This window comes from Vigna umbellata, chromosome 5 (genome assembly GCF_029865625.1).
Source record: "Vigna umbellata cultivar VRB3 chromosome 5, Vumbellata_1.0, whole genome shotgun sequence".
NCBI classification, from domain to species: domain Eukaryota; kingdom Viridiplantae; phylum Streptophyta; class Magnoliopsida; order Fabales; family Fabaceae; genus Vigna; species Vigna umbellata.
In genome coordinates this window covers 47,356,631-47,370,642 of record NC_142169.1, presented here as the reverse complement: position 1 = coordinate 47,370,642, position 14,012 = coordinate 47,356,631, and the positions used below count along the sequence as shown (strand labels likewise).

At 37.4% G+C, this 14,012-nt stretch overlaps 1 protein-coding gene across 1 annotated transcript; it reads left to right on the top strand.

The window, feature by feature from the left end:
• Positions 1-9,504: 9,504 nt before the first annotated feature.
• On the top strand, positions 9,505-13,773 carry LOC148198497 (uncharacterized). Its single transcript, XM_088115829.1, has 3 exons — positions 9,505-10,949; positions 12,513-12,946; positions 13,073-13,773. Exons 1-3 carry the CDS (start codon positions 9,505-9,507, stop codon positions 13,771-13,773), a joined length of 2,580 nt encoding a protein of 859 aa, XP_087971955.1.
• Positions 13,774-14,012: the final 239 nt, after the last annotated feature.

Genomic DNA, 14,012 nt, shown 5'->3' with positions numbered 1-14,012 from the left:
GTCTTTATTTTCTGAATCTTATATTTTCTTTTATATCTTTTTGTGCTAACCAAATCTTCTAGGGTTTTGTGTTCTTGTGTATGCAGGAGGCAATTCGAACTAGGAGCAAGAAAACAACAGAACCGTTGCTTGAAGGATTAGAAGACAGTAGACGGAGGAGAAGAATCAGAACATCTAGAGAACTTTTCCCTCCTCCGGAAACTCTGTTGCAACCATCACCACAAGGTTCTGACAATAGCACAAAAAATATGGAGAATAATCATATCAGAAGAACTCTTGCTGATTACACCAATGTAGCTGGACCTCAACATTTTAACAGCATAGCTAGACCTAGAGTCAATGCAGCCAATATGGAGGTCAAACCAGCATTGATCCAACTGGTGAAGAGTAATCAATTCAATGGGTTATCTCATGAAAGCCCATATGAGCACCTTACTACATTTAATGAAATTTGCAACACAGTGAAAATCAATGGGGTGCCAGACGAAGCAATCAAACTTAGTTTGTTTCCTTTCTCATTGGGAGGCAATGCTAAGCTTTGGTTGAACTCTTTTCCAGAAGGAAGTTTCACAGAGTGGGAAGCAGTGGTAACAAAGTTTTTGAACAAGTACTTTCCACAATCAAGGGTGACAAAAGGCAAGCAAGAGATATCTTCATTTAAGCAGGGCATGGAAGAATCACTGGGGCATGCATGGGATAGATACAAAAGTCTGCTAAGAAAAACACCCACGCATGGCTTCAAAGAAGAAGAAGTAGTCCTAACTTTCCTTGGAGGTCTTGGTTCACAAGCTAAGATGATGCTTCATGCCTCAGCAGGAGGAAACATTAAATGGAAAACTCCAGAGGAAGCAACTGAAATTATTGAAAATATGGCTACTAATGACAATGAACTCAATATTGAAAAAGGAGATTTTAGTCAGAAGGAGTTGTTACAATTAAATGAAGCTTTGCTTATTCAAAATAGAATTATCTCTCAACAGCTTGAAGAAGTAACTATGAAACTTTCTCAAATACCACAGGAAATACAACAGGTCTCAATGGTTCAAGTGCAACAACCAAAATGGCAGATGCAATGTACTCCAGTTGAGAAAACAACAAAGCTTGAAGAGACTTTCCAAAGATTCTTGAAGACGAATGCGTCTTATTGTCATAATGTAGATGTTGCATTTAAAAAAATGGAGGTTTATGTTGAGAGAATAGTTGAAGAGATGAAACATGATAATCTGGGAAAGGAGTGTAAAACTATTGTGACTAGAAGTGGTAGAGTGTTAGAGGAGAGATAAAAAGAAAGAGAAGAGAAAGAAAATGAGAGTGAGAGTGAAAAAGAAACATGTGAGTGGAAAGAAAGAGTTGAGAGAGAGAAAAAGGAAAAAGAAGAAGAGGAGAGGAGAGAAAAAAAAGAGAGAGAAGAGAGAGAGGAGAGACAGAAAGAAAAAGAGTATGAAAAGCCACTTCCTTATCCAAAGAGTTATTCGAGGAAGGAGAAAGAAAAGCAGTTGGAAAGATTCATGGAATTGTTTAAAAAGTTGGAGATTACTATACCATTCTCTGAAGCATTGCAACAGATGCCATCATATGCGAAATTTTTGAAGGAACTCCTCACAAAGAAACACAAGTACATTGAGAAGGAAACTATCAATATACAGGGCAACTGCAGTGCAATCATACAGAAACTACCTCCTAAACTTAAAGATCCAGGAAGCTTCACTATTCCATGCACCATAGGAGATGTGAAAGTTGGAAGAGCATTGATTGATTTGGGAGCTAGCATTAATCTAATGCCGCTATCCATGTGCAGAACAATTCAGGGGCTGGAAATTAAACCAACCAGAATGGCTCTTCAATTGGCAGACAGGTCTCTTAAGTATCCATATGGAGTTGTTGAAGATGTTCTAGTGAAGGTTGACAAATTTGTATTCCCAGTGGATTTTATTGTGATGGAGATGGAAGGAACTAGTGATGTTCCTCTTATTCTTGGGAGACCTTTTATGAAGACTGCTAGAGTTTTGATTGATGTAGAGAATGGTAAGCTTAAATTGAGAGTTGACGATGAAGAAGTCACTTTTGACGTATCCAAGGCCATGACATATCCAAATGATGACAAAGCATGTTTTCAATTTGATGAACTTGACGAAGTTTGTATGGTGCAAGAAAGGATGGTGCGAAATATTTCTCCATTGGAAAAAACTCTCATTGATGCATGTGAAGATTTAGATGAAGAAGAAGAGAAATTGATTGATGAATGTCTGATGGACTTGGAAACATTGAAAAAGAGTCCAGAGGAAGATCCAAGATTTTGAAATAATTGATAAGGAAGAAACAGTCAAAACACAGACACCAGAATTAAAAAGATTGCCATCACATCTGAAATATGTGTTTTTAGAAGAAGATGGAACAAAGCCAGTCATCATCAATAACTCTTTATCTTCACAAGAAGAAGAGCAATTGATAGAAATTCTGAAAGCCAACAAAGAAGCAATTGGGTGGTCAATATCAGATCTCAAAGGTATTAGCCCAACTTACTGCATGCACAAAACTTTTATGGAAGAAGATTATAAACCAAGTGCTCAACCACAGAAAAGGTTAAATCCTGTTATGAAGGAGGTTGTCAGAAAAGAAGTGTTGAAACTGTTAGAAGCTGGTATCATCTATCCAATCTCTGACAGTGAATGGGTGAGTCCAGTACAGGTGGTTCCAAAGAAAGGTGGGATGACAGTAATTTATAATGATAAGAATGAACTTATTCCTACTCGGACAGTTACTGGTTGGCGTATGTGCATTGATTATAGGAAGCTGAATAAAGCTACTAGGAAAGATCATTTTCCTCTTCCTTTCATGGATCAAATGCTAGAAAGGTTATCAGGGCAGGCTTTTTATTGTTTTCTAGATGGATATTCTGGATATAATCAAATTGTGGTGGATCCAAAAGACCAGGAGAAGACGGCTTTTACTTGTCCTTTTGGTATCTTTGCGTATAGAAAGATGCCTTTTGGATTATGTAATGCTCCAGCTACGTTTCAGAGGTGTATGCAGGCAATTTTTGCGGATCTTTTAGAAAAATGCATTGAAGTATTCATGGATGATTTCTCAGTTTTTGGAAATTCTTTCCAAAGATGTTTGGCTAATTTGAACACTGTCCTCAAAAGATGTGTTCAGACAAATCTTGTTTTGAATTGGGAAAAATGTCATTTCATGGTAACTGAAGGAATTGTATTGGGGCACAAAATCTCTGCTAAAGGAATTGAGGTAGACAAAGCTAAAGTAGAAGTCATTGAGAAACTACCTCCACCAACAAATGTAAAGGGGATTAGAAGTTTTCTTGGTCATGCTGGGTTCTATAGAAGATTCATCAAGGACTTCTCAAAAATTGCTAAACCATTGAGTAATCTTTTGATGAAGGATGCACCTTTTGTGATGAATGAAGATGGCTTGAAAGCTTTTGACACATTGAAGAAGAAGTTAGTGTCAGCTCCAGTAATTGTAGCACCAGATTGGAATCAAAACTTTGAATTAATGTGTGATGCAAGTGATTATGCAATAGGAGTTGTCCTTGGCCAGCGGAAAGAACAAAAGTTTCATCCAATTTATTATGCTAGCAAGGTTCTGAATGATGCTCAATTGAATTATGCTACAACCGAGAAAGAATTTCTTGCTATTGTGTATGCTCTAGAGAAATTTAGACCTTATCTTATTGGGTCCAAGGTAACTGTCTATACAGATCATGCAGCTATCAAATATTTGTTGACAAAACCAGATTCTAAACCACGTCTGATTAGATGGGTTTTACTATTGCAAGAATTTGATGTAGACATCCGTGATAAGAAAGGAAGTGAAAACTTAATTGCTGATCATTTGTCACGGTTAGTCAATAATGAAGTCACTAGCAAGGAGTCTGAAATCTGGGAATCTTTTTCAGATGAATCACTCATGTATATTCAGCAGAGACCCTGGTTTGCTGATATGGCTAATTGCAAAGCTGCAAGGGTCATGCCGGAAGACTTAACTTGGCAACAAAGAAAGAAATTTTTGCATGATGCCAAACAATTTGTTTGGGATGATCCTTATTTGTTCAAAATTGGAGCAGATAATCTTCTGAGGAGATGTGTTACAAATGAAGAAGCAGAAGGAATTCTCTGGCATTGTCATGATTCACCTTATGGAGGACATTTTAATGGAGAAAGAACAACAGCAAAAGTCCTTCAATCAGGATTTTATTGGCCAACTTTGTTTAAAGATGCTCATAATCATGCTAAAAATTGTGACAAATGTCAAAGAGCAGGGACAATCACTAAACGTCATGAGATGCCTTTACAAGGTATTTTAGAGGTGGAGGTTTTTGATTGTTGGGGTATTGACTTTGTTGGACCCTTCCCTCCATCTTTCAACAATGAATATATTCTGGTAGCAGTGGATTATGTGAGTAAATGGGTGGAAGCATTAGCTTGTCCTAAAAATGATGCTAGCACGGTAATTAAATTCCTGAAGAGGCAGATATTCTCACGTTTTGGCACTCCAAGAGTGTTGATCAGTGATGGAGGATCTCATTTTTGCAATTATCAGCTAGAGAAAGTACTCAAACACTATGGAGTAAAACATAAGGTAGCTGCACCCTATCATCCGCAAACCAATGGACAAGCTGAGGTATCTAACAGGGAGATAAAACGGATCCTGGAAAAAACAGTGACTTCATCAAGAAAGGATTGGTCTCTCAAATTGGATGATGCTCTTTGGGCTTATAGGACAGCAATGAAGACGTCTATGGGATTATCACCATTCCAATTAGTCTATGGGAAAGCATGCCATTTGCCTGTAGAATTGGAGCATAAAGCATTATGGGCTTTGAAATTCTTGAATTTCGATCCTTATGAAACTAAATGCACACGCAGACGGCAGATTTTGGAGCTTGAAGAAATGCGATTACATGCATATGATTCATCCAAGGCTTATAAAGACAAAATTAAATTTTATCATGACAGAAAGTTGGTGAATAGAGTTTTCAATCCAGGACAACAGGTATTATTGTTCAATTCAAGATTGAAGATATTTCCTGGGAAGCTGAAGTCAAAATGGTCAGGACCATATGTGATAAAAGAAGTGCATCCGCATGGAGCAATTGAAATATTTAATCCAGTTGCTGCTGATCCACAAAAGAGTTGGGTGGTGAATGGTCAACGTCTCAAACCTTATCTAGGGGGAGAGGTGCAACAATTTTCCACAATGATGTTGTTGGTTGATCCTTGAAAGTTTGGGTCAGGCTCGTGACGTTAAACAAGCGCTCACTGGGAGGCAACCCAGAGTTTTGTAAGTATTTTCCGTTTTTAGATTAGGGTTGATGTACTTTATTTGAAACCTGGTTTGTTGTGATGGTTTGCTATTAACTGTGATGTTGTGATAAGTAATACTGAATGATGCTTATGATTAACTGATGTTGAGATGATGTGCACATTAAAATGCTTATACAGGTGATTCACAAGTTTTGTGAACAAATGCATGATATCATGATTGTGATTGTGAAATTAAGCAGGATGTGTATGTTAAATGTGAATGAGCTTATGTGTGAGATTTTGAGCTTCAGAGTTGTTATTGTTGAATGCTATTACTTTGAAAGCATGAATGGTTTTGCCCAGGTTTTCTATGATTGAATCAATTGCTTGTTTTGCATCATGTGATCAAGGCCATTTGTTGAAAACCTTTTTATTGGCCAAATTCATAAAATCAGCCCACTAAAAGAGAACACTGTGTGTTCTATCTTTTGAACCCTTAGCCTTGAATATACACTGAAAACCCTTAGTTGAAAATCTTTACCTTGAGTTAAGTAGAAGATCTTGTGTGGTATTGTTAAATATTCAAGTTTGGGGTTGTTGGGAAAAACATGAAAAGCATTGAGCTAAGAGTTAAAAAAAAAAAAAAAAAAAAGTAAGAATATGCAAAGAAAAAGAAAAGAAAAGAAAAAGAAGCAAAGCTCAATGCAAAGGCAAAAGAAAGTTGGGAATGAATAAGATGATTGTGTTGTTATGATTCTATTAACTCAAGGATTTTGTGATCCAGAAAAACCAATTTTCTTGTTAGCCCAGCCGCATTATAAGCCATAGAAAAGTCCTTGTGATGATGCATGCTTGTGAATGTTTTTGATTGTGGTAAAATGAAAGGCAAAGTTAATTCATGTAACATTGTGATAGTAGAGTGAATGAGTGATCATCTCTTATACACTTGAGTGTGAGTGAAACACTTGACTGAGTGAAGAAATATCACATGAACACATGAACATCCATGTTTAATTGATTGATCATTCATGAAAATAGCATTTGTTGGAATTTAAATGACTTTGTGAATACTAAAGCATGTGCACATCTTGATCGAACTCTTGGTCATAAGTTTGAGTGAAGTTTTTGTTATCTTGAAAAGAAGATTTTTGAATGAAGTGAATCATCATATGAATTGGTTTAAAGATAGAGTTACATCTTATTTGCTTGAGGACAAGCAAAGTTTTAAGTTTGGGGTTGTGATAACAGTTGAAAAACTGTTATTTTCATGATTAAAATTGACACTAAAAGCAACCTTTACACTTAGAAACTAGCTTGAAATCATGCTTTTCTGTATATTTTTGGAAATAAGAGAGCTGGACAGGTTTATGCTTGATTTCAGTGTTTTTGTGCAGGTTTGAAGGTGAATTTGGTAAAAGAAGTGAAGAAGGAGAGAGATGAAATCAGAAAAGACAATAAAAAGTGCAAAAGGAGAAGCCGAAGTCACCGCTCAGCGGCAGTTTACCGCTGAGCGGCACTCAGGAGTTTGCGGGAGGTCCGTTGAGGGGCAAAATGGCCGCTGAGGGGAGAAAATAAGTCACGCACTCACCGCTGAGCGGTATTTTACCGCTGAGCGGTACTCTGGAAGTCACGGGAGATCCGCTGAGGGGCAAAATGGCCGCTGAGGGGAGAAAACAAGTCACGCAATCACCGCTGAGTGGTAGTTTACCGCTGAGCGGCACTTTAATGGGCTTGGACTTGACTTTTTGTAATTTACGAATGATACATAAGCTTTAGGGTTTCCTAGGGTTAGGTATCTCTGGCTGGAACGAGGCAAACACTCTCTCTACCACCCCTTTGAAGGAGGATCTTGGATGCTGAGGCTTCCGCTTCACCTTTTTAGGGTTTATTCTTTCATTCTTTCATTGTAATTCATCTAGGTTCACCATGAATATGGTGAACTAACCTCTTTATGTTTGTTGGGGAATCAATGTAGTCTTGGGAAACTCTCATATATGGAATCTGTTTTTACATCTTTTAATTAAGACTTATGCTTTCTTTCATCATTAGTTAGGGTTTTTCCTCTTTGTTTAATGCTTGCATGGTTTAACTCATTCGATGCATGATTATTGGTTTTGTCGATACGGGAACGTACGGGGAAGTCTAGATCCGGGGAATTTCTCCCAATTTTATATTGGTTGTCGTTAAGCTCCTGTACTTATGAACTAATCATTAGGAATGCTAGGAATTGTATGAACTCGTGATTAGGGAGAAGCCTTCTGGAAAGGTACATTAGAGAGTGGCATTAACAATGGTGATTTGATCGTTGAATTCCTAAAATATATGAGAGTGGATAAGATGAAATTGAACCCCAACAACATATCCATACATAAATTTCATTGAAAGTGTTTATCTTTTGCTTTTTGCCATTGATCACAATTCATGCATACATGTTTATTTTCTGTCTTGCATTTTAAACCCCAATTAATTCGTTTGTAAGTCTTAGTTAATTAAGAAATCACATAACTAAACTAGGCCGTGAGTCCTTTGGGAAGAACGATACTTGGTCTTACCAAGTTTTATTACTTGAACGATTCGGTCATACTTGCCGATTGAAAACAAGTTTGTGACATCATAATTTGGTGTTCATAAATTTGTCCATCAATCAGCAAGGAAAAGACTCTAGGCAATGTGAATACACAGATCTAAGCTGGAATTAAAGATGCTTAGCATGACCAAACTCAGATTAAACTATGCAATGAAAATTGGCACGGTGATAAACCAAATTTAAATCTGAAATAACAAATGACTAGTGTCTATGCACAACCAAGCTATGCAAATTGCATTTCATTGCTTGTTATGGTTGGCTACACTCTTAGCATCATTCAACAACACTAAACAATGTTGTATCAAGCTTTAGAATCAATCAAAACCAGCTGAAAACAAATTTGATGATTTAGAACAGCAAACAAAATTCTGCATCAGATTTTAACAGAATTTTACAACCAGTTTGGCTTATTGGATGCTTCAGCCTATATTACCAAGGCTAGATCAACTCATCACTGCCTCTAATGGTAACAAACAGCTTGTATAGCACTGGTAAGCACAGAACTCAATAGAAACAATTTCAAAACAGTGACAATGTTAAAACAGCAACAGTAGTTTGCACAAGACTTTAGACAAAACAGAATTTAAAGTTCAAAGCTGGAATTGACTCAAACAAGAAATGATTCACCGTTTAAAATGAAAAATGGACATAATACACTGTAAGAACACAGAATTAAAGGCTGGATCAGAATTACAGAAGCAGAATTAAAACTGAAACAGAAATAGAAAACAGAAACAGAAACAGAAAACAGAAACAAAAAACAGAAACAGAGATGGAATTCAGTATAATTAAATTGCAGAATGAGAAGAAATGCTTAGCTCCTTGGTGCATGGAGAACCTGGCTCTGATACCACTTGATGGAGCCAAATTCCAGAGGAATCCAGTGGCCTGAAGCTCCCAGATCAGAGGTGTGGTAAGTGTGTTGGTGTGCAGCGGACTTGATGGAGTAAATGTTGATGGAGGTGTTTGAATGAAGCAAGGTAGAATGAGTGAAGCCTCTCAGCTCAGAAAGCCTTCATATAATGGAAGGAAGCTTGAGAGAAAATGAAGAAATTGCAAGCAATTTTGACTCAAGAGCAGAATGCAAGACTGGAATATATTTCTCAGCATTTGGGCATAGCTCTAAAGTAACTACAAAAGGAAGAGGTCTCCTATTTATAGGAAAATAAGAGCCTCAAATCTGAAATGAAATTCAATCCAAATGCAAATGAAAAAGGCGCCAATTTGCTTCAGCTCCAAACATGCCTCAGCAGCACACGTGAACAGCACCAATTCTGAATTCTTTTTCCAACTCAGAAGTACACGTGAAAGCTGGCCTAGCTGAGTTTTTTTGATAGCTTTGCCAGCAAGCTTCTCCCTCCAAGTCTCCCTTTTCATGTGCTCAAATGGTATGCTGGCAGCTGCTTCCTCCAATTTTATTAATCCTACAAAACAAAGAAAAAATGTGCTTTTAATTATGGGAAGAAGGATTAATGTAAATTACCTTCCATAGAAGCAAAATAGTATATGGTCCTTCTTCCTCTTGAATCCTCTTTGCCATGGCTCTAGTAAGAGGTCCAATGTGCGTCTTAGATGGTCTTCCATTATGAAGTCAATGTGGTATTGCCTCATTTTCATGGGAAAGATAACATTGAGGCTTACCTTGACTGGGAAATGAAAGTAGAGCAAATATTTGCCTGTCAACAAGTGTCGGAGGAAAGGAAAGTCTCTCTAGCTACCCTTAGGTTTCAAGGGTATGCAATGTATTGGTGGACTGCTCTAGTCAAAGAGAGACTGAGACAACAACTTCCTCCCATTAAATATTGGAATGAACTCACAGTTGCTCTCAAGAAAAGGCACATTCCCTCTTACTATAAAAGGGAACTTATGGATAAGCTCCAAAGGTTGCAACAAAAGTCTATGTCTGTTGAAGGCTATAGACAACAAATGGAGCTATATATAATGAGATCAGGGATCACAGAGGCAGAGGAAACTACTTTAGCTAGATTTTTGAGTGGGTTAAATTTGGACATAAGGGATAAAGTTGAACTTCTACCTTATAGAGATTTGAATGAACTTGTTCAAATGTGTATAAAGGTAGAACAACAAAATCAACGGAAAATTTCTGCCAAAAGATTTCAGTCTCCCTTTGAGCCGAAATTTACTAAAGCAAAAGAACCCCTCAAACCTCTAGCCAAAATAGTTGAAAAACCAAACAAAGAGTCATCTTCACACACTCGCACAAGTGATATAAAGTGTTTCAAGTGTTTAGGTAGGGGTCATATAGCTGCTCAATGTCCTACTAAAAGAACCATTCTTTTAAAGGGAAAGGACATCTATAGTAGTGAAAGTGAATCCCCCACCAGTGATAGTGAGAGTGAAACGGAAAAAGAAGAGGAAGTGTTTGCGGATGATTGTCAAGTTCTCATGGTGAGAAGGGTGCTTAGCAGTCAACCAAGTCTGGAACAACTATCACAAAGAGAGAACATCTTTCATACAAGGTGTAAAATTCAAGAAAACTATTGTTCTCTCATTATTGATAGTGGTTCTTGCTGCAATTGTTGTAGTACCAGACTAGTTGACAAGCTGAATCTTGCTGTAATACCCCATCCCAAACCTTATAGACTTCATTGGCTAAATGAAGATGGGGACATTATAGTCAAGAATCAAGTTAAAGTGGCTCTATCCATAGGGAACTTCAAAGATGAAGTTGTTTGTGATGTAGTTCCTATGGAAGCTTGCCATGTGCTATTGGGAAGACCATGGCAATTTGATCATAACACTATACACCATGGTCTTACCAATACCATAACTGTGCACAAACAAGACAAGACATTTGTGCTTCAACCTTTGACACCTACTCAAGTGGCACAAGATCAAGCACAAATGAAGTTCGCTAGGGATCAGGAAAAGAAACAGAAAAAGAAAAAAATTCCAAAACAAAAGAGCGAAGTAGTCATTAGGGAAGAAAGAGAGGTGATAGAGTCCAGTGTTCCTTCCCACAAGGTCACTCAACATGAAGTTCTTTTAAATAAAAAGACTTTAAACAATACACTTCAAGTTGAGCAACCTTCTTACCTTCTTCTTTGCCAAGGAACACTCACCTGCACATCTAGTGAGTCTCAGACTACTACTCTTTCTCCTTCAATACAAAAACTTTTGAAGGAATTTGATGATCTATTTCCCAAAGAAATTCCAAATGGGCTTCCACCATTAAGAGGAATAGAACATCAAATTGACTTCATTCCAGGGGCAACTCTTCCTAATAGGCCTGCCTATAGGACTAATCCCCAAGAAACCAAAGAGATTGAGTAACAAGTCCAAGAATTACTAGATAAGGGTTTGGTTCAAAAGAGCTTAAGCCCCTGTGCTGTACCTGTGTTGTTGGTACCCAAAAAGGATGGGAAGTGGCGCATGTGTTGTGATTGTAGGGCTATCAACAACATCACCATAAAGTACAGACATCCCATCCCTAGACTTGATGATATGTTGGATGAATTACATGGGGCTCAAATTTTCTCAAAAATAGATCTTAAAAGCGGATATCACCAAATTAGAATCAAAGAAGGTGATGAGTGGAAAACTGCTTTTAAGACTAAGTTTGGGTTATATGAGTGGCTGGTAATGCCTTTTGGTCTTACAAATGCTCCAAGTACATTCATGAGACTTATGAATCATGTTTTAAGGGATTGCATTAGGAAGTTTGTAGTTGTGTACTTTGATGACATATTGGTATATAGTCAAGATTTGCAAAATCATGAAAAACATTTGAAAGTTGTTCTAATAATTCTTAGAACCAATAAATTGTTTGCAAATCTTGACAAATGCACCTTTTGTGTTGATAGTGTCATCTTCCTTGGTTTTGTAGTCAATAAAAGTGGGGTTCATGTTGACCCTGAGAAAATAAAGGACATCCAAGAATGGCCCATTCCAAAGAATGTAGGAGAAGTTAGGAGTTTCCATGGATTGGCAAGCTTCTATAGACGATTTGTGCCTAACTTCTCTAGTCTAGCTTCACCTCTCAATGAGTTGGTGAAAAAGGATGTTACTTTCATTTGGGGAGACAAACAACAAAAGGCTTTTGAGCTACTTAAAGAGAAGCTCACTCAAGCTCCCATTCTAGCTCTTCCAAATTTTGCCAAAACTTTTGAACTAGAATGTGATGCTTCTGGACATGGAATAGGTGCTGTGTTATTACAAGAAGGACATCCAATTGCCTATTTTAGTGAAAAACTTCATGGTGCTTCTTGTAATTACCCCACCTATGACAAAGAACTTTATGCTCTTGTGAGGGCTCTTCAAACTTGGGAACATTATCTTGTTTCCAAGGAGTTTATTATTCATAGTGATCATGAATCACTAAAATATCTGAAGAGCCAACACAAGTTGCAAAAGAGACATGCTAAGTGGTTGAAATTCATTGAACAATTCACTTATGTTATCAAATACAAGAAAGGAAAGGCTAATATAGTGGCAAATGCTTTGTCAAGAAGAAATATCTTACTAGCCACTTTAGGAGCCCAAATTCTTGGGTTTGATAACATAAAAGAATTGTATACTCAAGATAGTGACTTTGCCACCTTATATGAGGAAAGTTTGCAAAAGCCACAAGGAGGATTCTATGTGAGAGATGAGTATCTTTTCAAAGAGGGCAAAATTTGTATACCCCAAGGCTCACAAAGAAAACTCCTTGTCAAAGAAATGCATGAGGGAGGATTGATGGGGCATTTTGGGGTTGATAAAACCTTAAGCATGCTAAAAGAGAAATTCTTTTGGCCCCACATGAGGAGAGAAGTCCAAAGGCATTATTTCAAGTGCATTACTTGTTTAACATCCAAATCTAGAGCAATGCCTCATGGTCTTTACACTCCCTTACCCATTGCTTCAACTCCTTGGGAAGATATTAGCATGGATTTTGTCTTAGGACTACCCAAAACATCATGGGGTTTTGATTCTATTTTTGTGGTTGTGGATCGTTTTAGCAAAATGGCTCATTTTATACCATGCCACAAGATAGATGATGCATGCAATGTGGCTAGGTTATTCTTTCGAGATGTGGTTAGACTTCATGGACTACCTCGGGTCATCATTTCTGATAGAGATTCAAAATTTCTTAGTCACTTTTGGAGAACCTTATGGTCTCGATTAGGAACTAAGCTTTCTTTTTCTACTACTTGCCATCCTCAAACAGATGGTCAAACTGAAGTAGTAAATAGATCTCTATCTACTCTATTGCGAGTAGTCCTCAAGGGTAACCACAAATCTTGGGATGAGTATCTTCCACATGTGGAGTTTGCTTATAATAGGGTCGTTCATCGAACTACTAAAATCTCTCCTTTTGAAGCTGTATACGGTTTTAATCCTCTCACACCTATGGATTTGATTCCCTTGCCTTCTTCACATGATTTTGTTCATCAAGAGGGCATATCTAAATCCAAATTCATTAAAACTTTTCATGAGAGGATTAGTAACCAAATACAACAACAAAGTGAGAGATATGCTAAGTATCATAATAAGGGTAAAAAGGAAGTCATTTTCAATGAAGGTGACTTAGTTTGGCTTCACCTTAGAAAGGAAAGATTTATTATTCAAAGGAAGTCCAAATTAAGTCCTCGAGGAGATGGTCCTTTCAAAATCCTTAAGAAGGTCAACAATAATGCTTATCAATTAGACCTTCCATCAGAGTATGGTGTCCATTCTACTTTTAATGTTACTGATCTTCGTCCTTTTGCAGGATTTAATACAAATGATGATTTGGATTTGAGGACAAATCCTTTTCAAGGGGAAGGAGATGATGACTTAGGACATGGACCCATTACTAGAAGTATGACTAGAAGAATCCAAGAAGAGCTTGAAGATATGGACAAAACAGGGCATGTTCTTTTTCTTCATTTTAAGTGGAATTTGGAGACACCAAGAGAAGGGGTAAAACTGTCCATATGATTGTCAAAGATGCTAGCTGCACCACCACTCTTTGTTAAGCACACCACTGTCCTTCAACACCACCACCAGATCACGTGTTTGATTTAATTTTAGCACATTTTTCATAAGTCTTTCACATTTTACACATGGGTCATTCCCTTCCTTACTCGTTGCAGCTCCATGGATCACATATAAATTCATGGTAGCTGATGAGTCGTTATTTCTTGAATTATATTTAGTTTATTGCACTTAAATAAACC

Coding starts and splice junctions, on each gene's coding strand:
- LOC148198497 (XM_088115829.1), top strand. CDS start 9,505: ATGAAAGTAGAGCAAATATTTGCCTGTCAACAAGTGTCGGAGGAAAGG. Junction 10,950..12,512: donor CTCACCTGCACATCTAGTGA/GTCTCAGACTAC, acceptor AGGCTCACAAAG/AAAACTCCTTGTCAAAGAAA. Junction 12,947..13,072: donor TAGAGATTCAAAATTTCTTA/GTCACTTTTGGA, acceptor TATTGCGAGTAG/TCCTCAAGGGTAACCACAAA.